A 26,568-nucleotide genomic window follows, 5' to 3' on the forward strand; every position below is an offset into this window, starting at 1 on the left:
AAAGCCAACCCAAAGCCCAGAGGGAGAGCACGGCCTCCCACTCACGGCAACGGCAAGCAAGCAGACAGGCTCTAACTATCATACACAAATTGGCATTTAGCTTTCCCCATCTGCTGGAAGGGGAGACAGCTTCAGGCGCAACACAGCTCCTGCCTAAGAAGGGTTCATCAACAGAGGAATTGTGCAACTCAAGAACCTGCGAGCCACAAAACAATCGGCTGGATCGAGAGAGTTCCCCTAAGCCAGGGAAAGGAATGGTATCCCGAGGCAAACTTTCAAAGGCTGCTTTACCACCTCAGCTCAGGAGACAGCCGGCATGCCTTCCCAAAAGCACACAGGCACTGAAAAAAAAAGGGAGGCTATCAGGAAATGGAGGTTATAAATGCAGATAGAGGTCCCAGGCAGAGGCACTGAACCCCGAGCATGCTTGGAAACCCCTGAGGACCATCACCGCCGAGACCCTGTACAGGCTGGAAGGACCAACACCACCAAAACCACACAGCACTCTAGAGAAGTCCAGACACAGAGGTGCCATTAGATTAGTGACAATTATGGTGGCAGTATATTATGGGATGCATCAAAACAGCGCATTTCCTTGTCGTTGATAACAAGTACGTATGGGGGGAGGCTATGAACAGGTTCTTGCAGTGCAGGAGATGTTTAAGTAATGGTTAGCAGAAGCCTCTAGTTTGCACAGAGGCATCAGAAAGAGAAGGTTGTACCTACTGCATAGCGATAGCACTCAACTGTTTGATACATTGAAGCTGATACGTTGGAGACGACTTCAAAAGGCTTGTAAACAAGTAAGAAAACCCAAGATACTACGTTAGAATGAAGTTATATAGGCATGAACGGCTGAATCGCTCACCTGTTACAAAGAGCAAGAAGCATGAAAAGTAGAGGCGTAAAAGCCTATTATAAGAGGTTAGAAGAACCACCAGCTACTAGAAGACAGCTTCATGTTTAAATGCATTAATTACTAGAACTCAAAGACCACAACCTCTTCAACTCAGCACACAACGAAGGGAGGAAAGAGATCACTCGCGGTGAGTTTAAGGTGATTAACTCGCTTATACACTCTGCAGCCCTGTGCTTGCTTAACTGGTTTGCTTTTAATTATAAGAGCCACCATGCAATAATTCGAAGCTCTAAATCAGAGACTATTTAAGACTGGCTTTAAAATCTACAGAACGAGTTAAGCTGGTTCGGACAAGGCATCTATTCATCTCATCACGCTAACACTGTAATGATGACACTCTTGTGCCGATGCCTTTCCCTTTCCATCACGTTGGGCGTTTTGCAGCAGGTCACTGTTACGTTTCATTGTTTTCTTCCAGCTCGGAGACACTACGCTATAGCCGTCGAGCACCCAAAAGGACGATTGACTCCCATTCAAGTATATACGGAAATCTACATCTTATCTTGTGAAACAGTCACAGCATCCGTATTGTGTTTTCTTATCAATATTATTTCCTTGTTTTCTGTATGGAAAAAACTTACACAACACCCAACACATTCAACACGCTCAGAACAAAATAATCCTCCTCTGGCTTAGGCTGGTGCCAATTTAGAACAACCACACAATTTGATTATTGTGGTTTTCCACAAGATGTAATTCAAAACAGAATATAAATCATCACTTCTTTGAGTGATTCTACTTAAAAAGGGGTCAGAAAAATACCAAAACAACACTACTGCAACAGTCCCCACTGCAATTAAGACTTCTTTTTATAGCCATTTTCTTTAGTTACACACCAAAAAGTACATTTAAACAAACACTCAGTCACATTTAGTAGATTATAACCACTTTTGAGCATCCAAGAGACACAGAATCACAGACTGGTCAGGGTGGGAAGGGACCTCTGGAGATCATCTAGTCCCCCCCCCCCGCCAGAGCAGGGGCACCTCCAGCAGTGGCACAGACGGCGTCCAGGCGGGTTTGGGATGGCTCCAGAGGGGGAGACCCCCCCACCTCTCTGGGCAGCCTGTGCCACTGCTCTGCCACCCTCACAGGAGAGAAGTCCTTCCTCATGTTTAGATGGAACTTCCTATGTTCAGGCTTGTGCCCGTTCCCTCTCGTCCTGTCACTGGGCACCACTGAGAAAAGACTGTTCCCATCCCCCTGGCACCCTCCCGTTGAGTATTCGTAAGCGTTAAGAAGATGCCCCCTCGGATCTTCTTTTCTGTAGACTAAAGAGACCCAAGTCCCTCAGCCCTTCCTCATCAGAAAGATGCTCCAGTCCCCTCATCACCTCTGTAGCCCTTTGCTGGACCCTCTCCAGCAGATCCCTGTCCTTCCTGAACTGGGGAGCCCAGAACTGGACACAGCGCTCCAGATGCTGGCTCATGGGCATCCTGTTGGCCACCAGGACTCCCAGGTCCCTTTCCACAGAGCTGCTCTCCAGGAGGTCACCCCCAACCTGTACCAGTGCATGGGGTTATTCCTTCCCAGGTGCAGGACCCTACCCTTGCCCTGGTTGAAGTTCATAAGGTTTCTCTCTGCCCATCTCTCCAGCCTGGCGAGGTCACGCTGTAAGGCAGCACAGCCTTCTAGCGTGTCAGCCACTCCTCCCAGTTCTGTGTCATCAGCAAACTTGCTGATGGTACACTCTATCCCTTCATCCAGATCATTGATGACTATATTGAACAGGACTGGACCCAGTACTGACCCCTGAGGGACACCACTCGTTACTGACCTCCAACTAGACTCTGCACCACTAACCACAACCCTCTGAGCTCTATGAGCTCTGTGAGACAGATCTTCACAGATTACAAAGAAGGTTATTTTGGTAATAAAACATTTTGTTGCAGAGGACCTGGTGAGTCTGACCATCCCGCAATGAAATCCCTTAAAAGCCATCCAGACAGTCCACAGCATTTCTGCCTTTAATATGAGAAACGGGCGGTCCCAGAGCAGAGCCGGTGACAGCCGTGACCCAGCAATTCCAGCTTGGTGAGACACTTTTACAAGGACATACTAAAGTGAATCCTACAGATTTCATTTTGCTGCCTGGGCCAAAGTGTAATCCCATACCGGACCCATATATCAAATCTCTACGCGTTACATGTAAGCACACACACGTGGGCATTTTATTCACAGAACTGTTTGTGTAGCCACACAAAACGAGACCCGGGGAACAATCTTGTCACACACACGAGCATGCCCACAGGCTTTTGCGGCTCATTTTTTCTGTACCGGATCCGTGAAGTCATTTGATCTGAACACAGCCACACACGGAGCTGAAGGAGGGGGGAATGGGAGGGAAGCCTCCCACAGAGCCAGAAACCTCTTAAATTAGAAGAGCAACTTAACACCACGACGGAGGAATCCGTAGTCTCCCATATATTCAATTTGTGCATCAGGAAACAGCCCCGAAACAGTGGAACACTCCAGGGCAAGGCAACAAGGGCTTATTGCACAACTTCTTCAAAGCCCTAAGTAAAAAAAAAACCCAAACTCCCCTCTGAGATATTAACGCTATTTGTGATTAAGAACACGTCAGCGCTCAACAATTCATGCAGTTGCAGCCTGATGATCGTGAGGTGCTGCCAGGTCAGTGCTTCTTCGCCCTGAAAGAGCATCATCCATTTCCACAAGGCTATCACGCGCCAACAGCCGAGCAGCCGAACAGCAAAGACTTCGGGTCACACGAGTTAAGAGAAAGAATTAACACCCAGTAGATGTTCAATTAGGACCTAGAAGGTCCAACTTTCAGAAGGTGCTTAAAAACAAGACTATCTGAGATAGATGTAAAGGCATTCTGGAGCTAGGAAGATGCTTTCAAAGCACTAATTTTACCCTTTCTGTGCCAAGACCCTGGCTGAGAAATTCTACCCTAAGGCACAGAACAAGAACAAGCTCGGATTTCAAGAAGCTTTGATACGGCTGCAAGTTTATCTCATGATATTACGTTATTTGTATATAGCCAGGCACAATGGGGCTCCTGGCACTACTATTTTTATATAAGAGGCTAATCTCTCAACACAGTTCTGGCAAGTGCGATATTGCCGAGGCCCTTCCTGGTTCCTGGGGAGAAAGAACACCTCTTTGGTTTTTTACCGACTTCTAAAAGGCCATCTGCAAAACCGCATTTTACATCTTTGTTTACCATCACTCATCAGTCTCGTGAATCATTGTGACACTCGCGTGGAACAAAAGATCTCTGGCGAGTTTTGCCATGACACTAAGATTGCAGCAATGTGCTTGCTACGAGACTGGGCGCTCCTACCAACTGCAGAGCATCACGCTCTACGTTCACTGGGTGGTAGTGTATCGGAAAAGAGTCACTCCACACCTCAAATTACTTATCAGAGATGAAAAGCAGCAATTACCTGGATATCGCAGTGGGTTATCCGGTTAGCTGGACGGCTTTTAAGAATAACATTTTAAGTCAGACCTCCTAGAACCTCAAAATAGCAAAGCCCAGCATTCCAATTTAAAGACTTTAAATTGTGGCACCATCACCAAAATCTGGTTCTTCAGATGGAAGACAAAGCAGAATTTTGAAAGCAATATAACTGAAGGTTTCAAAATTGAAACAAGTCATTCCGGAGCCCTTTTGTAGCTCACTATGGGCAGTAACATACTGAGATTTCTTTCAGCACTTCTATCAGGAGCAGCTTAGCAAACACTACAGCCAGGATGTCTAAGGCTTCCGATAAACATGCTTCTCTGACAGCAATATTTGAAAAGATGTTTTACTTGAAGCTTTTCTCACCTTTGGACCATTTGTAATGTCTCGTTCCCCTGTGAACTTCCTTCTGTCTCATATTGCAAGCTAACATTCCCCAACATCACAACAATGACACAACCCATTTTCTACAGGGCTACCTGTTTTCACAAAGCCTGTATTACCCTTATTATCTTTCAAACTTGCGGGCTTTGCCAAATACGCTGTGACAAAGTCCACAAGCTCAAGTTATTGAAGGGCGAAAAGCATACAGGCAACCACAACAGCCACAGACTCGACGGAATGGAGAGCACAGTACCAGAACTGCCCTACACCTTCAGCTCCAGGTAAGAAATGTTCCCGCTACCAACACATCCTTTTTAATTACTGCTGCTTCTGCCCAGCAGTTCGTTATGTAAAATGTCTCCCAAGGCAGAATTCAATCCCAGTTCAGAGAGAATACACGCCGGAATACTGCTTTAACCCTTCTGCACAAGTCTTTTTGGAAGAAATTCAGCAGTGGAAGACTATCCTGATTCCACGTCTGTTGTACGTGACATTTTTAATGCTGCTAGCAGCCATTTTCAGAACTTTCCTTCAATAGAAGGACAAACTGCTCGAGGAATGCAAGTAGTCACGATCCAATCCACTTTTTTATAAGTAGAAGGGGAAGTACATACACAAAAATATCTACACTTTAACATTTCAGGAGGCCCAAACAGTGAGACGGTGACAAGCTCCCACGGATGCCAACAGCACATCCGATGGCTTTTTGCCCACCACATCCCCCCTTTGCTCCTCTCTGGCAGCTCTGTTGCCACGCACAAGCGCAGATAGAGGCATCCAGGTAACAGCTACGCTTTCACCCACCAACCTCTACCTGCTTCACAAGGCCACCACGCGCCCTACAGAGTACCAACGGATGTCAAGACATACATACCCAAATGACAACACGAGGACGTTACACACACACACACTACACTGTACAAATTTCAACAGAGCAAGATTTCTCCTCCAATCTTAATATCAAAGCTATTTATATCAAAACGTTTGTTTCCACGCCACAACCACACAAGTTTATTTTCCAAAGCAAGGCAGCTCGTAGTTTCAAATTCAAGCCTAATTTTAATAGATTCTGGAAGCGATTCAACCTGACGCTGCTCAAACAGGGAATGCTGTTCTGGTTTTCCAACACGACAAATGCACACGCAGCTTGAAACCACAGAAAAGGGCAGCGAGCGGTACAAGCTGGGGACAGCGCTATTTCCCTGCGTAACGACAATGCTAGAGTCCAACCAGCAGCAGCAAATAGCAACAAGCCAAAGGCTCTTTGCTCAGTAATCTGTTTAACTTAAAATAAAGCTGAAAGCATAAGCAAACCTGAAGTGAAACTGGGGAAGAGAGACAGAACCGATTTAACCTTTCAAACTCTATCAACTGCCGAAGGGCAGCAGTTTAAAAAAAAATAATCAAAATACAAGTAGTGATTTTAACTGTATGTAAATGAAAGTATATTGTAGATTATGATTTTTTTTTTCCCCCTGCAGAAGTCTATGGAACAGCAAGTCTTTAAGAAGTACAGTACTTTGGACATCAATCTCTGAGAGCTGCTACTGAATATTTTTTAAATGTATGTTGTATGATTTTAGGTCTCTCAGGATACTTTCTTAATCAACTAGGATTGAATGACAAATATAGTGCATTTTTAAAGCCGATATTCAGAAATTTGCTACTTTTCCCCTAATTCTTTAAATTCAAGTATCTTCCTTTGAATTTAGCTCAGACTAGAAGCAGCTCTTCTCTTAGTATTTTTTTTTTTTTGATCATAAACTTTCTTCTACAGAAACAGGATCCTGTACCCTGATTTTGGCAGGTTAAATACTTTTAGCAATTAACTTAAATACTGTGCATTTAAGGCATGAGCTTAAACTTGTAATTATTTTCACAAGGCTGTGCTTTTAAGAATGAACTGCCCAGAACAGTAAATTCAATGCAATTTCAAAAGGGTACTTTGGGAGCAACTGTGTATGCTCCAGGTTGTGGTATACTATGTCTAACATGAACAAGAAACCCTTCAACTTGGTTAACACAAAGCTCATCATACACACTTAAGCCACCTAAGCATGCCTACTGCTTTGCATCCCCTAAGTTCTCAAGCTCTCTATTCCTCCACCTCCTAAATGTACTGAAGAAGTCCTAAAGGGTCCCCAACTTGCACTCAGCTCGGCCAAAAAACATACGACGTTTAACATCTAATAGGTTTCCTCCTGGCTACACCTCAACACAAACTTGCACTGCAAAACGCGTGTTTTGACTCACACTAGAGAAGTTGTGTGTACTACCAATATGCTGAGGGCAGCGGCAGTCCTGAGGGGCACCAGATGAATTCATGGGAAGGTTCTTCTCCAGGGCTTCTGCTCCAGCACCATAATCCACATTATGCATGGGGGAGCACTCTGAGCACCCCTCCACCACCCCACCCCACCCTTAGATTAATAATTAATTAAAGAATTTTAAAAGTATAATGTTGGAGGTAGCCAAGAGTGCTGAAAGAGTCCTTTAGTGACCTACGATGATACGAACAACACTCAAAGCTTTGGTAAAGTTAATAAAATGATGACGTTAATCTTCACTTACACTGACTTTTGTTTCCAGTGCTTTTCATGGGTGGTTTGTTTTCAAACACTCCTTCCTTGTACACAAGAAAAATTTTAAGTGGTTAGAAAATGAAATGGAAGCAGTCAGGTTATCTTGAACAGCACGATCGGTTGTTTTTAATAAAAATGTACCTTGGCCAGAACGTACTAAATGAGTCAGGGCTCTGCACAACTCAAACGCACTGCGCCTGTTCCTGGAATAATACAATTCCATTTGTTTTGCAAAGAATTTTCTCCTTCACAGGAAAAGAACCATTAAACAATGTGTTCTTTAAATCAGAGGTGAAACCCATGTGTTTTCTTCCTCTTCTGATGTAAGATGATCTAGAAGATTCACAAGAAAGTCTATTTCACACCATATAAAGGCAGAAGAGATGTGTCAATCACTGGCAAGAGATGCAACACCAGCTTTGAGAAACATGCCAAGTAAGACACTTCCCAAAGCTTAATGTGATTGGAAACCTCCTGTCGGAAAGTGAAGCACTACAACCACACAAAATAATTCTACTGCAGAGCAAGAAACACACCAAAGAAACCGAAAGCCAGCTAAGTCTCCCCATCTTTCCAACAAAGAACTTCCTCAGGTTGTATTGATTCCCAGATTCCAATATCATAGAATTGTTGAGGTTGGAAGGGACTTTTAAGATCATCAAGTCCAACCATTAATCTACCCTGACAAAACCACTTCTTAACCATGTCCCCAAGTACCACGTCTGCCCCTTTTTTTAAACACCTCCAGGGATGGCAAATCCACCCCCTCCCTGGGCAGCCTCTTCCAATGTTTAATAAACCTTTCTGTGAAAATTTTTTTCCTAATATCCAATCTAAACCTCGTCTGGCATAACTTGAACCCATTTCCTCTCATCCTATCACTTGTCGCCAGTGAGAAGAGCTCAGCCCCCACCTCTCTACCCCCTCCTTTCAGGGAGCTGTAGAGGGTGATAAGGTCTCCCCTCAGCCTCCTCTTCTCCAGGCTGAACAACCCCAGTTCCCTCAGTCATTCCTCACCAGACTTGTCCTCCAGACCCCTCACCAGCTTTGTAGCCCTTCTCTGGACGCGCTCCAACACCTCAATGTCCTTCTTGTCGTGAGTGGCCCGAAATTGAACACAGCACTCGAGGTGGGGCCTCACCAGTGCTGAGCACAGGGGGACCATCACTGCCCCAGTCCTGCTGGCCACACTATTCCTGATAATATCCCAAATATAGTACAGGTACCTATTCTTGTTCATACTGGTAAGGAGACACACATCTTTCATCTTCACGAGTGTCCATTTAAAGAAAGAACAAAGGCGAATTAGCCACACAAAAGTCTAAATGTGAAAGAAGCTAAACTTTTACGACAATGACAAGCAACTTAATGCACATCGAAAATAGAAACTGCAAATAGGAAAGACCAACTGGGTGGCCAACGTGAAGGATCTAGAGAAAGTACCAACAAGTGACACCTTTTGCCCAGGGCTTGTGATCTTTGTACTCCCAAAGTCATTAGAGCTTCCAGAAAGCTACCTCTAATTTTGGCAGGTGATACCCTTTTTTTTTTTTTTTTCTTTTAAGCTCTCATCTTTGGCACAGAGCACTGCACATAATGGAAGACTCAGGCCTCCAGACGCACTCTGAAGCATTAGATGATATAGCATTAAAAAAAACACATTATAAATTAATGCATTTCATGAACATGCAGGTAGAAGCTTTGTCACTACCCAGGGCATGTTACAACTTTGCTCTGGAGTGCACTACAGTTAGGTGAAAGAAAAAAAAGCCTCTCCTAAGGGACCTGGAGTGAACTTCTGGCACGCAGGGATGAGTTCTGCCTTCAGACTATCTCTTTATAAAAGATGCGGCGTTGAGATTCCAAGAGGAGCATTTCCAACTTTTCAGCCGTATCAATTTACAAGCTATGGAACAAGTAGTCACTGAATCGGTTGCAAAGCACTTCAAAGCCTTGATGAACGGTTCAGACAAAAGACCCCAGACAAGTTCTGCGGCGTAGGAGAAACTAGTCAAATAACGCTAAACAAGCAAATTCCATTCTATTTGCCTCCTGCACTGACATTGCTTTATTAGGATCAAACTTGCCCTTTGAGAGTCTGACCTAACAGGTCAATCCCAGCTTGGGAAAACTGGGAAATACAAGATGTTCCTGGAAAGTCTCACCGTCTCTGAACGGCCTCTTTCACAGGACAGAGGTAGGCAGGTCCAGGGTTTCTCAGTTTTTATGTAGTTTACAGTAATGGCCAACACCTTACCAGAAGGCTCAAAAACGTCAGGGAAGGAAAGCAGAAAGGGCTGCTGCAGTTACCACCAGGACCAGTCAACTATCTCTGCTTTTTGATCCTTTGGGGAACAGGATCAACCCTAGGGCAAGGTAAAAACACAGGAAAAAGGCAAACGGACAAGGCTGCACACTCCTCTCAGAGTGGGAAATACTCACAGATCTAACTATTGTCTGATGAGGGTGTCTGCCACAACATTCATCTTCTCCAGGATATGAAATGAGAAAACAGACAGCACATTCTCCTCTGCCCGCTTTATCAGGAAGGTTATGGATCTTATAGATACATTCATACGAAGAAGAAACACAAGAAAGAAGAGATCCATTATGATACACAGCTGCTGTTACATCTACAGCATGACCTTTTTTCACAGGTTTTCTTGATGAGAAGTACTCAGAAACCATTACTTGAATGGCCCAATAGCTCTTCTTTGGCACCCTTCCTAGTGTAGCAGATGTCTTCTCCTAAAAGTCAAGGCACATGAGCTGCCCATGGCTCAAGGAAGCCTTCCAGTCCCATGTATACTACTTGTTCGAATTTCTTGGCCATGTCCAGAGGATAAGGAGGTGTTCAAGGCCAGGCTGGATAGAGCTTTGAGCAACCTGGTCTAGTGAAAGATGTCCCTGCCCATGGCAGGGGTTTGGAACTAGGTGATCTTCAAGGTCCCTTCCAACCTAAACCATTCTATGATTCTATAATCACTTAATCCACTAGATTAACCAGGCTGCACAACCCAAACTTGCTATGATTGATATAGCTTGCAATGGTAACACCCAACACAGAGCCACTCGTGCATCAGGACACTGGTGTTACTCTATGAGGGTGAAGGCTTCTATCCAGTGGCACAGTAGACAACTGCACCAACTAAGGTCATGTCTAGACAAAGTTCCCAGGTTGAGGGAGGCGATTCCCCCCCTCTACTCTCATGAGACCCCACCTGGAGTACTGCGTCCAGCTCTGAGGTCCCCAGCACAAGAAAAAACAGGGACCTGTTAGAGTGGGTCCAGAAAAGGGCCATGGAAGTGATCCAAGGGCTGGAACACCTCTCCTATGAAAAAAGGCTGAGAGTGTTGACTTTGTTCTGCCTGGAGAAGAAAGTGCTCCAGGGAGACCTTATTATGACTTTTCAATACTTAAAGGAAGCTTAAAACAAAGACGGAGTTGGTTTTTTTTTTTTTATTGTGGCCTGTAGTGACAGGACAAGGGGCAACAGTTTTAAACTGAAAGAGGGTAGATTTAGATTGGACATAAGGAAGAATATTTTTTATTTGTTTACAGTGAGGGTGGTGAGACACTGGAACAGGTTGTCGAGAGAAGCTGAGGATGTCCCATCATCGAAAGTGTTCAAGGCCAGGTTGGACAGGGCTTTGAGCAACCTGGTCTAGGAAAAGATGTCTCTGCCCACGGCAGGGAGGTTGGGCTAGATGGTCTTTGAAGATCCCTCCCAACCCAAACAATCACTATTCTAATATGAAGTTCTAGTTTGGGCACAGGTGTACTGATCATATTTGCCATGTCCAGGTGTTCTCCTTCCAAAGGGTTCCTTCTATTGCCAATTCCAGATACAAAGCTGTAGCAACTACTCTAATATCACAACAGCCGATGCAATGCCTTAAGTTTCTCAAGCTCTGATCCTGCTGAGAAGAGGTGGTTTTCCTCTCAAGAAGGTTATTCTTCCTCACAGCACCTGCTGAAACAATTTCAGGTCACATTTTTCAGAAGATCTGGAACACCCCTTACCTCCTCCCCATGATTTTGTCACTCGGGGCACTGCTGTACTTTATTTTAGCTATACAGACAAAGCCTTTTTCCCTTGTTTCTCTCCCGTGACCCTCAGGCTCCTTTCTTGCCTTCAGCAACAGATACTTAAGTCAGTTTAATAGTTCTCATACCCATCTCGCTTTTGTGGTCCTGCCCTACTCCTGTGTTTGTGCCAAAACAGCAGTGTGTGTGTGGTCACAGAAAGAACGAGATCAAGGGGAAAAAGTCTGGTTAAGGGAGAATTTTTTGCAGGTTTTTTCTTTTCCAAGTGGATCAGATTCCCAACTTATTACATGACCCAGCTGCACGCACAGCTATCACAGCCAGGCTACGAAGACAAAGCTGCTTAACACTGGCGCTGCGAATGCACTGCTGTAAGGGGAAGTGGGGATGTTTATAGTTATTTTCCTAGCAACGTTCTGCTGCCCAAACCAATATTATTTCGCAGACAAGTATCAGCAAAATCTATTATAAACTTTGTCCCTATAGATCCTTTTAAAAGCTGAGAAATTCTCTACAGACAACAATTATGGAAATACCATTACTCCCTTAAGACCACGCTCCAGTTCACCACAGCCAGCAAACCTTTCACTGCAAAGGGAAGGGCTGGAGAAATTAGGATGTGTGTTGTGTCAAAGACACAAGCCACAGCAAGGGTGAAATGCAGCTTTAAAAGTGGATTAGAAGACCCATTTTGGTAAAGCAATCAGATAATGGTGATGCGAGGCAGTTAAATTAAGATGTGTTCTCACAAATGTTGCCTTGTCATTTAATCCAACACTATAAAAAGTAAGCGTGCTTGGGTAGTGCTGTACAGATGTCGAACTGCCCCAACTCACAACAATTTTGGGGCTCACAAGAGCCGTGGCATTTGTGGCCTCTGAATGAGGGCAGAGAACCACCAAATAACACAGCGAAGGGGATCATGAGTTAAGGTAACACTGGTGAATGATGCCCCGAGTTAGACTGCCTCATCATAAACCTTTTTTTTTTTTTTTTTTAAATAGAGGACACCCCTTTGCTGCTTGCTAGAAGTCACCACGAGAAAATGCTTGCCATTATATTAAGAGGACTATTACTCTTGTTAAGGTTACGACTACTTCAGCAGACACAGCTCTGGCTAACGCCATCATGCTAAATGGTAGCTATCAACATCATAGAATCACAGAATGGTTTAGGTTGGCAGGAACCTTAAAGACCATCCAGTTCCACCCCCCTGCCCTGGGCAGGGACACCTCCCACCAGCCCAGGTTGCTCCAAGCCCCGTCCAACCTGGCCTTGAACACCTCCAGGGATGGGGCAGCCACAGCTTCTCGGGGCAACCTGCGCCAGGGGATCGCCGCCCGCACAGGGAAGCATTTCTGCCTAATATCTCATCTTCATTTCCCCTCTTCCAGTTTGAAGCCATTCCCCCTCATCCTGTCACTCCATGCCCTTGTAAGAAGTCCTTCCCCAGCCCTCCTGTAGGTTCTCCAAAGGGGCAGCATATCTGCTTTTCAGATGTCCTCTCTGGACTTGACAGGGAAGAAGAATGCTATGGAATGAAAGCGTACCACCTCAGAGGCTCTCCTAAATAAATAATGGAAGTATCTCATGACTATGAGAGTAACTGTCACCCTGGATCTAGGGACACGCAAGAGGAAAAAGCAGGCAAAGCGCCAACAGCAAATCCTCACCGTTCAGCCCTCCGTGAACCCCATTAGCAGAAACACAAACCGTTGCCCCAGAGCACAGATCAAGCTCTGCTGGCGGAATTGATGCCGAGACAGATTTCCTTGCAGGTTCCCCTCCCGCTGCCCACGAAGCGCCTCCTACACACTGTTGGTACCCCCCCCGCCCACCCGTACCATGCTGAGTAGGAGGTAAGGATTTGTTCGGCAGGAAAGGAGGCAGATTGCACACCGCCTGTGTTGATTACTCCCAGCCGGTACCCGGCTCACAACAGCCACAAGTTTTTAAGTTCAATCTATTTCGTTCGAGCAGCAGGTACGGTATGGGACACTGCCCAAAGCACACCACCCTGCCAGGCCCACACCAAGAACAACGCGCAGCTAAAGGATGCCACAGCATCCATCCCAAACTGCCACTTCAGACAGTTTCAAGAAGCAGAGACCCCTTTTTTCTTAAGCTACTTTTATTCCAAATCAGGGTGGCTTTACGAAATTCCACCCCTTGAAGTGAGCGTGAATCTTTTTCTAAGTGGTTTTCCCCATAAACTTTTTTTTGTTATTGTTACAAGCATCTGATTGTGTGAGAAACACACCAAGAATAATAGAAGGTTGCTTTCTTTAAGCAACATATTTTTCTTAAAAAAAGGTACCAAATAAATGGGTTGCAGAAAGATTCAACAAAATTTAGCAGCTTCACTAATTCCCACCGTCCTCTTTAAAATTAGTATCTCTAAAAATTACTAGCCGGGCAAAAACATTTAAAACTAGTTGAAATTCTTATAGAAGCCTTTTTTTTTTAAAGAAAGAATTAAGGCATTTTTAAGGTGAAAAACCAAAGGCAATAATACACCCTATTGAAATGACAAACAAAATCTGGTGAAGCTCTAGTGCTGTACAGGGAATTCAGCAAAACTGTTGAGCTACAGAGAACTGTTACAATTATGAGTGTAGAGGAAGGGATATACATAGAATATATGTAATATATACGTAGGATATACCTAATATGATTTTCATCTATACTTACCTTGTTTCTTAAGTCTACCTATCATGATTTAACTCACTCCAAGAACATATTTCTCGAAGAAAGATGCTATATTTGTATAAATAAAGTTCCAAATAAGAATTCTCATGCTTCTGTAGCAAAGTTTAAGGACAGCAAAAACTATGCCCCATCTTCTGCACACCCTATCTTCAGCCACATGTTTTTTTAAGATGCATTGCAGGTGCCCTTTTCAGCAATTTGCAGGGGAAAAGGCTGGGGATGGAAATAACAATGACATGCTAGGAGAAAAAAAAAACACAATTATATTTTTTAACTTAGAAGAAGAATAAGCAAAAGTATTCAAGATGCAGAATGTGAAATCGCTAGGGGAAAACACACACATTTTTCTTCCATATAAGATTTCTGCTCTCTCTGGCTGAAGGCAGTATCCAAATTGCTTCTGCTTTTTAAGCAGTAGCCATTGGCACATTTTTGGGAAGGAGGGGTTTGTTTTTAAAGACAGATTTGATACACTCAGCACGCACCACAATCCAAACAACTGGACACAAAACCCCACATCCTTTATATAAACATACCTTTAACAGTTTTGACAAAAACTTGTTTCTCTTTACTGGGGTCTTTTTCTTCTATGAGAATCCCATGGAAAATGCGCCCAAATGTGCCTATGAAGAGAACATATAATTATGTAGTATTTTGTGGTAAAAATACACTGATAATGTGAACAGAATTTAATAGCTATTAAGAAAACACCACTATAAAATGATTCAGCCCCAGCAGAAAATTAGAAACAGCGACCGTTAAGGCAGAAGTCCTCAATTCCCTATGAAGTCAACAATATATAACCCAGCCACCTCTCCAGCACTAGGTGGATTCACAACTATATGCAGTAAATGCTGCAAGTTTGGCTAATTAAAATTTAGGGGGACAAACGTGACAGCGAACTAACGACAGCAGCAGAATCCAGTTAAATTAGGTATCGATATTGGTGATGGGTTTATTTGTGGCAGTTCAGGCTGTCAATTGGCAGCAGTAAAAACTCCAGCTCCGTCCTTTTCTCATCCAGCAGGTCTGGAATTCTCCAGTAAAAACGTTTCTCACAAAGATGAAATTTTTTTGGAAGTGTTCACAAGGAAATACTGGTTTCAGCCAAACTGTACGCATGGAACAGTTTGGAAAAAAAAACCCCAACCAACCAGTATGACATTATTCAAATGTTTCACCTCAGCTGGAAGGTGTTGGGTTTGCTTGTTTTTTTCCAGTCTGTCCAACATTTTTCCATTCCCAAAATTTTAATGAAGCTACTACAGAAAAAGGAGCTCCATTGAACAGCTGGAGTATCAATTACAGTGTGGTAACACACACAGAATTAACTTTTTATAAAACTTTTTTTATAAAACGCTTTTCTGTCCTGCTATTACCGTGGCACCAACGTGCGCATCATCTCCACGCAGTCTACTCATACGCTGCATCCCTTTCCCAGTGATTTGTCCTGTCTGATAAGGTTGAAAGTCCCCATATTTGATGGGGACTGCCTTAGCCTGGTTGTACATCTTCTGGCACAAAATGTGGGTCTCATTTGGTTCCTGAATACTTAACAGGGACAGCGCGACACTTCTATCATCTACCCTGGGACTGCAAATAAACCCTGCAAGACGGGGATCTTCAAATTCTAATTGCATCAAGAAGCAATTTAACTACAGACTTGGCAACTATAAATATACAGCATGAGGTATTTAGCAGTAAACTAAAAGCCTCCTATCTTGGTTCTTGAAGACATCGTAAGAGTGCCTTAAATATCTAATTCCAATATACAGATATATGTAAAAGTCAAAGGGAAGATGTACTGAAGTGTGTTATGGTATCAAGTTATCTATCTATTTGTAAATGCTGGAATTAAAGAAATGGGGAAGCATGTAAAAGCAGTTGCGACTACAAAGTAATTTGCATGCAATCCAATACCTACACCTAGTAAGACTGTAAAACAGCATGCCTGTATGGTCCATGTTTTGGGGTTTTCTTGGTTGTTTTTTAACAGTACCCTGAAAGACACATCTTAGCACGAATTACGTGTCGGGCTTTTTACAAATTATGCTGTTTGTATTCCAGACTGGACATATAAGTCATTTCTCCACTTCACCAGAAAATGGTAAAGGTTCACTTACTGTTAACACGTCTTCCATTTGCTGAAGCGTAGCTATTACAGCAGAAACTTTTTATTTTTAAGACACCTATGTTTTTGTCTTACATCTAGTGCCATGTGAGCTTGAAGCAGGTTCAGAATCAGGCGCTGCACAAGCCCAGCAGTACAAAAGGCCCCCACAGATCCCTCTTGGCGCACTCTCAGACCTGGTACTTTGCATTTGCCAACTGGTTACACCACAGCATAACCATAATCTTCTAAATTATTAAAAAGTTATAGCAGTTTAAGTTATGGAAGCTACTTGAAGTTTATAATGAATCTCTGGCCAGGATCTGTAAAATATGTTTAAGTTCCACTTGGCAGCACTTAGGAATTCTTGAAAATTTTATGCAAACGTTTCTACTCGTCTCTTCCCCTCTGAAGCTCATTTGTTCTTAGATGAGAGAGGCTCAGTTCTGCTATGACCCTGAACTAAAACTGATGATCGTTCATCAGGATTTGCCTTCTAGTCCTCTAATTTTTGAAGGTTTTGACAGACTCAAGTAACAGCTGGAGGCCAAGAAACAAGATCCCAGTATTAACCGGGTCCACCTTGCATTCAACAGCCGTTTAACAGGCGGCTCTGTCACTCGGTGCTAAACGTCTGAAGCTAGCTGCCGCACTGAGTCACTTCTCATCACGGGATGACTCCTAACATCACAGCTACAGGCAAGAGACAGCACAAAGGAACACAAAGCGCATCCCGCATGGGAAGGAAGCTTTTTGCCGAACCGACATTGGAGTCGAGCACAAAGCTACCTCCTTAGAGATTCAGAGGCACACATTAAATGGGGAGTGTTAGCATCCTCCCATTGTTTTTCAGACAGTAACGCAAAGCATTTAGCAGTTCTACTTCCAAAGGCTGAGTATCTCAGATCTCTGGCTTTGATAAGTTTGATTTTCTCATGAGGCTCAGGGAATGCAGACTTGAAGTTGCAGCAGTAAAGATTAACAACAAGAAACCCTAAAAATTTAAGTCTGTTTCCCAAATTCAACATCAACAAGAACCAACTAATGTTGCGCATGAACGCTTCCAAAGTCAACATTAAACAAGACAAAAGAATCAGGTAATCTCCAAATTTTTCATATCAGAGCTGTGAATGTTGCATCTGCTGATTGGATTTCCAAATCGGAAGCTATTAAATTGAGATGAGTTTAGACGACTGAGGTTTTTGTGGGCTTTCGGGGTTTTTAATTATTTTTTTTTTTCTTAAGAGAAGCTCTCCTGCAGTAACTTACAAAAGTGAGTTACTCTGCCACTTACAGCCCCAACTGATGACCTCATTCCTCAGCCATCTGACCCTTTCCTTTATTTAAAGGACCAGATTATTAAGACAGACGAGCTGAATGATTTACTGAGCGTGATTAGTCGCTCCCCTGTACTAATGAATTCTGGAAACTGCTTTCCCCACCCCCACACACCCCAAATGCAAACATCATTCATCATTCTTCTCCTCCAGAGTTACGAAGATCAGAAACGTCATCCGTGATTAATTTTAGAAACATCCAGCTATTAAAAAAATAATAATATATATACACCATGTTATAGTTAACAAGTGTCCGAGTCCTGTAAATACCTTCTTGGAGCACATCTTTTAGAGTTATCCTCTCCCTGGAGATGGCTATGTCCTTCACTTTAGCTTTTGCTTCCATTAGAGTGACACTTTTAAGATCATTCTTCTCTATCCGTAACGTAGGATAACCTGAGGAGCCAGCAGAGCCAAACAAACGAATATAAATACCCTTATAATGAGAACACAAGCACACCGCTTCACCTCAGCACCACCTACAGGTATAAAGCCATGCAAGCAGCACGTACTTAAAGAGATTATTTATTAATCTTAAAAAGATTATGGTATCAACAAAAACTAGAGAAGTCATGTGAATATAATAATCCGCAGGGAAAAAAAAAAACAAACAATCACACATGAATTCTACGTAGTGTCATGTAATCAAGTCTCATTATTCACACCAAGTAAATAAAACTCCTCCTTACGTAATGAAGCTGATTAACACGACACTGCACTTCCCTCACAACAAGGAAATAAAGATCGCGATCGGAGACTGTCAGATGACTTGGGAGTGAAGAAGATGCCTTACCCCAGCAGGACATAACCAAAACTACCAGTGCCCTCTTCTGGCACTTCTACATAAATACATTAATATAGCCAGAAAGGTCTGAATCACTAGAGGAAAATCTTGAGAATTACTTTGATTATATATTTTCTTTTTAATTTAAATGTTACTGAAAACAAGGCTAATGTGATTGTGGAAGAACTAAGAATGTTCTTCCTGTTTATTTCGTGCATCCAACCTTTTTTTCTCTCCTTATATTCATTTTCCCTCTGCAACCAGCGGTGTCCCAAAACAGGTAAGAGACGTTCTGAAACAACACAGACGGAACGCAGCAAACAGGTCCCATTTAGGCATAGCGGCTACCCCGCTCGCCAAGGTCAGGAGGGTTTCATCATCACTATGGTTTTTTGGTTTGGTTTTTTTTTTTTTTTTGCTAGAGGCTCAGTAATGAGTTTCCAGGGGTCATATTCAAATGAACCAAATGGCATCTCTTACAGGGCCAAACTAAAAACCAAAGGCTGATAGGACATCAACAGCGGAACGCGATCTGGGATAAGAGATGGAAAATAAAAAGGCTGTGGAAGGACTTCAGGTGGCAAGAGGGAAAACCAGCTCAAGAATTAGTTGTGTTCTAAGGTCTTTAAGATTTTTTAAATATTTTATAAGATTTTTTCTTAATATTTTCTTTAATACTTCCTAAGATTTTTTTTTTTATATTTTGATATATATTATATTTACGTATATTTTAAAATTAATGCTTCTACTAAATAAGTTTTAAAGGCACTTTTTCTGCAAGGAAAGATAAGCCCAGGTGACAAAAAAAAATATCCCCTTTCTTTTTTAAGGGGATACAGTACAATTTAGAAGAAAGCCAAAACTTTCCCAAAGTTGCAAGAGTTCAATCTGCGGTAAACAACTGCTTTCACACATGGGGAGGAAACAAGAAAACACAGTAGAGCTGAAGAGTAACCATGACATTTGTGCAGTGCTCCCTCATGAATTGGGATCGTCCGTGTCGCTACTAAGTGCGATGAGAAGAAAATGGGAGAGACTTTTGGGTCTCACTGGTTGCTTTTAAGAAAAAAGAGTCAAGTCATTAATTTTTTTTTTTTTTTACCTAGCTCTAAATAAAGGATCTACATTGTCATTCCTACTCATTAGGTCTCTGAACAGTCTCTTCAAGCTATTGAGCATTACAGAAGAGAAAATCACTGGTGACAGATGAAAACAGGAGCCATTTAATTTACGCGTTCTGAAAAGCTCAGCAGTGCCAGGGTACTACTTCAGCTTGGCAGCTCCCACTCTATGGAGAAAAAAAGCAATTTGAGTTTACCAGGAAGACACTTTGTTCCTCTGGCCAGGCTCCCCCATTTTTCTCACTCAGTACTATCAACCCTTACCTCACTTTAGATCTTTTAAATCAGGCTCTTCAGCAGTAGCTTAAGCCAATTGAGTTTGGGCTAAGTCCTGCCTCCTTCCGATACTCAGTCATGTAGACCCGTACCCTCTAAGCACCAATCCTGGTGCTTACAAAGCCAGGCGACGAGCCAGTTCAGAGACCCCAGTCAACCAAAAGCCCATCACTCTACAGAAGAGGCGAGTTTTTAGCTGGCTCAGCTCCCCAAATCGTCTTGCAGCCTAAGTGCCAGCACAAGCGAAAGGCTCATGGTCAGTCCAGTGAGACCGAACTGCCAAGGAACTGCACACCAAGTGTGTCTCTACACTGTCCAGCTTCCCCAAGGTCTAAACAATCCCTTCCCTGGAGCGGTGCTATACGGGATATCCCTCCACTAGAGAAGACAGACAAGAGCTGGAAGAGAAAACATTCTGCAGATAATAAATCTTCAAAAGAAATCATGAATGTATCACCCCTGTAAAGCTTTTTCCCCATTCACTTTTTTTGCAGGTTGCAGCAATAAGATGAGAAGACTTAAATCAATGAGATCTCTACCACCAAATACTCCAGCAGCATCCAAGAGGGTCTGTTGCAAGGGTCTGTAATTAGATTAACACTTACTGGTTACTGGTGTTGCATTGTTTGGCGTGTCAGCTCGCAAGTACTGCGTCGTCTGTGTGGAAGGTTGGGATAAACCTTGTGAGCTACTGCTGTCACTAATGCTGTTTTAAAACAAAAACGGACATAAACGTGACTGCTTGCCACTGTAATAAATTCAAAATGAACCTAACAAAGTTAAAGCCAGAAGATATCCCAGGCTAGACTTTGAAAGAATGGCATTTTTAAAGTCTCACACACATTAAAATGTATTTCAGATAACTCAAAAATCTTAGCACTCCTGTGCTTGGAGCGTGAACAACTTCCTCCTATTCATTTGGCAGGATTTGGTCTATTTTCCACTACTTTTTTTCCCCACTTTGGAAAAATCAAGGGGACAAAACATTTATTGCAAGAACCGCCCCGTCATACCAGAAACAACAAAACTACTAAATTCCAGAGAAGACTTGCATGCATTTGTTTCGTGGTATCAACACCCCACTGAGGATCAAGGACTACGAAAGTCTGAAAGCTGCAGCCTGAGCCACAAGGAGAGGGACCTGTGACGCCCAACAAAGCTTACCCAGCTTTTTCAGCCAGCTATCTCCTCTCACTTGCCCTGGGCATGCCAGCTGCTAGCTCTAACTGCTGCCTTTTCGTTCCTGTGCTGAAGCAAATATCCAAAAGATATTCCCTAGTTCACTGCTGCAAATGGTTGTTTGCCCTATACCACCGTACCAGTCTCAGCTCTCTTTTACAGACCACACTGCCCCAGCCTACTTTGTCATTCCTCTCTCCAAGGATACTCATTGCCCCTTCCAGGGCCACCTACAATGTGCTTTTAAGTATTTTGTTTGGGTGGAAGGACCACAGCCGCAACGCAGTACTCAAGAGACAGGCAAATCATAGCTTAAACGGTAGCAGGATGTTTTCTGTCTTATCCTCATAAACAAAACCCTACAAAGAGAGTTGTTGTAGGCGTAAAGCCTGCGAACAGGAGAGAAAGTTTGCAGGCAAAGGCAGTGCCTGTTACTGGCTCAGATGGCAGGGCCGGAAGAAGCTTTTTTGATCTCCCTCCCAAACACACACAAACATTCCCCCCATTTTTTGAAACTTAAAAGCTTCTCCACTTCTGGTGCCTGTAACGGGAGAACAAAGAAGAGATTGTTTTGGGGTATAACCCTCTGCCTTGCCAAATAATCAACATTCCATTTGTTTCTTGGGCTGCTATTGAGCACCGGCCAAGCAGCACTGGCCATCCTTGTAGGATTTTTAGACATGCGTGCTGATGCCCTCGAGGACCACTGTTAGTTTTGAAGCAAGACTTCCTTTACAGAAGAAAAAAAAAAAAGCCAAGTCAACTCTTCTCCATTATACCATAATCACAGATGTACCTACTTAATTTATTCTTTACAACAGAATCTACTAATTTTCACAACACAAACATCAGGCTTACTGATTTATAGCTGGCCTCAATCTCTTTCTGGAAGCCTTTTTTTTTTTTTAAAGTTATTCCCACATTCACTGTCTTCCAGGTGTAGGGTTCCAGCATGGTTTTTAGCACGAAGTTAAAAGCCACCATTGGTGGTAAAATGGAGTAGAGTTTTTCAATGAATATTCTCTGCTGCTGGCAACTGCTTACTTTCAGTATTCACACTATTGCATCTACAAGTTGCTTCAATATGATCCACTCTCCAATGAGCTCCCCAGAAAGAAGCGTCCTGGCACAGTCACTGCACTAAACACCGATGCGGAACTCGCATTTCGTTTTCCTGCTATGGCTGGAAACTCCTTTTGTAATTTGATCACCTACTAGCCCTACAGATTCCTTTGGCTGGCTTCCTGCTGCAGGCAAGTTTGAAAAAGGAATTACTTTTTCTGTCTGTTGCAAGTTTGGAAAACTACTTTTTTGGTTGGCTTCATTCTGCTTTTTAGGTTTAACTTGCTCATGTTTATGAGCTTTCTCAGTTTTCTCCCTTGCATACAACATCAGCTTTTTGAACGATGCCTTCTTGCTTTTAATAACCTCCATTATTCTGCTGTTAAGCCATGCCAGCTTTCTCTGGCACTTTTTCAAGTGCCTTTGATAGGAGGTATGCAAGCATTTGCTCTGAACTTTCAGTACAATGTTCTTAAATAGTCCATGTGCAGCCTGGCTTTAGCTTCTATTTAACAACCTTCCTCATTTTTATTCAGTTCTGGTTTTTGATATTAAGAGCAACAGGAGTGGGTTTTTCACCTCTGTTGCTCCTGGGAGGCCATTAACCCTAATGACGTTATCATCTTCGATTCAGAACCCCTTCACAGCAACATTTTGAGCTTCTAATTCAAAACCAAATAAAAAAGTCTTCTTCTCTCACAAGCTCCTTGACTAATAGCTGCATTAAGCAGTCACTCATCGTAGGCATAACACTGAGGCTAAATCATAACACTGAACCAAGCAGCCAAGCACTGAAACATCTTTAATATCTACCAAACACAGAGTATTAACATTAGATGATTTTTTTTACCTTGTACCTCCACAGAAATCAAGTACAATGGAGCGGATGAAAGGACATTTCACCACACTGCTAGGCTGAGACAGTCCCTCAAAAACTCATAGATGACGATTCACACACTCAATAAACGTAACGCTTTTCCTTTCTGAAGTAAAGCAACCTGGACATCCTTTAACACCTTCTATTGATTAAAACCCCTCACAGTTAAACATAAATGAATTGAGGAAAACTGACAAGGTATTTGGTTAGATGATCAGGCCATTACTACTTACTACACTGACAGCCCACAAAAACCAAGTGGTCTGGGGACACCAGAGGAGCAAACAGCAGGAAAAAAAAAAAAACCCACACCCAGAAAGGATTAGATGAACGGACAGAGAGGAAGACAAAAAGATAGAGCTACTCTGGGAGGCTGCAGGCAGGAACAGAAACGGTTCAAGATATCCTTTCAACAGGGGTGACCACCCACAGACCCAACTGCTTCCTGAAGTATTCCGTTTCAAAACTGCCTGCTTCGGAACAGTTGCATGTGATGCAGACGGTTCACACAACCTCAGCAGAGCCTCACTCCACCTGCTTTTTCAGCCTCCCTTCCGCCTCGGCGTTTAATCCCCACTCAGCTGACCGGAGTGCCCTTGGGTTCACATTACAAGTCCTTTTCGCAGGCATGTGCCAATTTGGTTCTTCTGGATTGAAAATACCTTTGGGAGACAGCCACATTTTCAGCTTTATAACCAACCAGTTGTAATCCCCAGACTTTACCCTAAGGCCCAAGAAAATATTGGTAAGTCCATCGAAATAGAGAAAGCTGAAATTCAATCTCCTGTAGAATTCAGTAAAAAACAAATACTTTCAGTGTGCCCAGGTATCTATCAAGTTTTCTTTCAATCCTGACAATCCCTGTGGATCTGGTTCTGTCCAAATTTCCCCACTGCGTGTCCTACAGACGACTACTCTGGCAAAAACCCAACAGCCACAACCCTCCCACCCCATAAACAGCTGAGCACCTGCAATGCTGCCTTTCTGCAGCAGAGCACTTACCACAACTCTGCACAGGTAGTAATCGTTACAGCCTGACACCAAGAACAGAAACTGCAAGATACTACAGAGTGCTCATTTTGAGACGAGAACTCCCCCAAATCTGGGTAAACGTGTCCCAAACATGCACTTGAAAAGCTTGAATACATACCTGTCATCCAACTCTATCCTTTTCATACTGTGGAGATGCAAGACAGCTAGTATTATTGCCACCAGGAATATAACAGCACAGCACACGCCTACGCTGATGTAAAACACACGGGTAGAAGTGGTGGGAGCTGCGTTTACAGGATCGACTGAAACAGACAAGTGAAAAGTTACTGAAACTTTCTCAAAAAAAGAAAACCAACAAAACCAACCCCAAAAAAAACCCCAAAAATGCAAACAAACCCCACAACAAATGACATTTTCTTAGTTCCCAGCAGGCTGACATGGCAGGAGGGCAGTGCTGCTGTCCCCAGACTTGCCCCTGGTGCCCAGCCACCCAGGTCCGGCAGGAGCCAGGCTGCAGAAGCAGACCACGACAACCCCCAGAGGAGTAGGCACCACGGTTCCTGCTGCAGCAAACCAGGGCAAGACCCAGCAAGCCACTCCATGCCTCCATTTATCTCCTGGGACAAAAGGAAGGTTCCAACTGAAGGATAAAAGCTAGCCAGAAATCTCCCAAAACAGTCGTCTTGGTCATGCTGGTTCTACCTCACTTGACCCCTCGACTCTCCTCCAGGGCTCCCATGCTGCAAACACAGCAGGAACATGGACAAACCCTCAGCTGAACCCCAACGCAGCACGTGGCATAGACTTGCCAGCTGGGGCTATGTCCTGGTTTGAGCGACACAGGACTAACTTCTCTTCTAATACTTGGGAAGACTGCACTTTTAGAAGACTCCGGTGTCTGAATTTGTGAAAAATACTGACTTCACAGCCAGCTATGGTGTGTGGGTTTCAAGGTCTCAGTGTTTTTGAGCTTGCCAGGTGCAGGGATGAGGAGGAGTGAGACCCAGGCACTTGACCCCAGCTGGCCAACGGGATTATTTCATACCATCAACATCACATTCACTATAAATTAGACAGTTTGCTGCAAAGTTCGCTCTCTCCCTTGATGGCTGCAATCCTGAGAACTTCGTGCCCTGGTACCGGACTCCTGACCCCTTCCCTTCCTCCTGAAGCCGTAGCACCCGCAGTGTCCGACATTTGCTGTCCACTGCTGGGAGTGAACAGCTTCTACTGATAGAAAGGGCTGAGTATAATCTTTGCATATTTTGTATAGGTATCGGGATCAGTATTGGTTCTTTAGTGTTATTAATGTTAGTTATCTAATCCTACTCTATTAAATCTGTTCATACTTCAACTCCCAGGTTTCCTTGTTTTTCCCAACTCCCTTTCCCGGGTGGGGAGGGGTCATTGGGCGATAGAATGATTGTCTAAACGATGATAAATTGTTACGGGTCTCTCAAACCATAACAGGCTGGAAGAGCAGGAGTCACCTGCACACCAGGACACACACCAGTACATAAATAAAATGAGATTAATACCTAGGTGCAGTGGGATAGCAGTGCTTACTCACTGACCAAATGTGCCAGAGCACACAACTTCAGCTTCTGTGATTTTAGGGGACGACGAGTACGGCCCCCTGATCTGAATCTTAAGGCAGCAGTGTTAACAGGGCAGTTAATCCCCTCTCTCTCTCTCTCAAAAGAATCTCAACTGTGGCAAGTTTTATGGCAAAATTCTGCAGTCGCAGAGGGCTGGCTGCCGCACCAGCCTTCAGCGGGCGCTGAGCAGCAACACGGCCATAGGGACCGGAGGCACGAAGAGGCAGTAGCCCCAGCCACCCCCAGTTCTGAACAATGAATTGTGGAGGAAAATTGTCCTGGAAGAGGCAGCGGGGCATAAATAGAAAAACCAAGCAATGCGCTCCACTGCATTCCAAAAGCATTTTGGTGAAAGTGTTTACATTTTAGGTACTAAGAGGCTGAGCACAGTCGGTCAATGATATTTCCAGCTAGAAAAGGAGTGAGTAAAAGCAACTACCTCATTGTATTCATTCAATACTGACAAGTTAAAACAGCAAACCAGAGAGGTCCTAAAGTCAAGAAAATAGATCAGAGTTATATACAGAAACCAGAGCCCCTAAGACAATTAAAAAAAGTTGTTAGGAGATTTGGAATAGGTTTTTTCCTCTTCACTAGTGCATATTCCCAGTTAAAATAATTACCTACAAAAAAAAACCCACTAAAATACTGGGTATAGGGCAGACTACCTGGGGAGTGCTTTCATAAGGAATGCTGTGGAAACACAAAGGAACATCACAAGTTTTTCATTTTTTACACCCTAAGTAAGTTGTACACTCAGAATTACTTACAGAGAGCCTTGCTGCTGTTTTTATCAGATGTTGGAGATTTTAGTTCTGGTTCAAGCTCTAAACAGATGAGAAAAAAAACATTAAGTTTGGTATACATTTATTATTGTAGCCCTTCACAAGAAGTCAATTGCCTCATTTATGGAAAAACAAAGCTGCTCTTCTAAATATGTGAGCTGACTTAAGGACTGCAGTTATCTCTAGATTTCCATTTTAAATACGTAACCACCGTATAATAAAAAAATCACACTCAAGACACGTGGGGCAGATATATTTCACCACTAATACACATGCCCATTGAGGCCATGCTTGAACCCACGGAATCTACCTACCTCAAAAACCCCTCCGGCTCGTCCCCCAAAATCCAAAGCAGCAGACGGCAGAAAAGA

The 26,568-nt window shown here is 43.4% G+C and overlaps 1 protein-coding gene across 1 annotated transcript in view; it reads right to left on the reverse strand.

Annotated features, from left to right (window-relative positions):
- RYK (receptor-like tyrosine kinase) overlaps positions 1 to 26,568 on the reverse strand; it is a 74,829-nt gene that overhangs the window by 13,695 nt on the left and 34,566 nt on the right. The window contains exons 6-10 of the mRNA XM_009887348.1: positions 26,183 to 26,239; positions 23,972 to 24,116; positions 20,309 to 20,409; positions 17,793 to 17,918; positions 14,612 to 14,698 (exon numbers count right to left, since the gene is read on the reverse strand). Of these exons, the coding sequence (XP_009885650.1) occupies positions 14,612 to 14,698; positions 17,793 to 17,918; positions 20,309 to 20,409; positions 23,972 to 24,116; positions 26,183 to 26,239 (516 nt within the window). The remainder of the gene's footprint in view (positions 1 to 14,611; positions 14,699 to 17,792; positions 17,919 to 20,308; positions 20,410 to 23,971; positions 24,117 to 26,182; positions 26,240 to 26,568) is intronic.

The sequence above is a fragment of the Charadrius vociferus genome, unplaced genomic scaffold (assembly GCF_000708025.1).
Source record: "Charadrius vociferus isolate BGI_N301 unplaced genomic scaffold, ASM70802v2 scaffold2016, whole genome shotgun sequence".
Taxonomy (NCBI): domain Eukaryota; kingdom Metazoa; phylum Chordata; class Aves; order Charadriiformes; family Charadriidae; genus Charadrius; species Charadrius vociferus.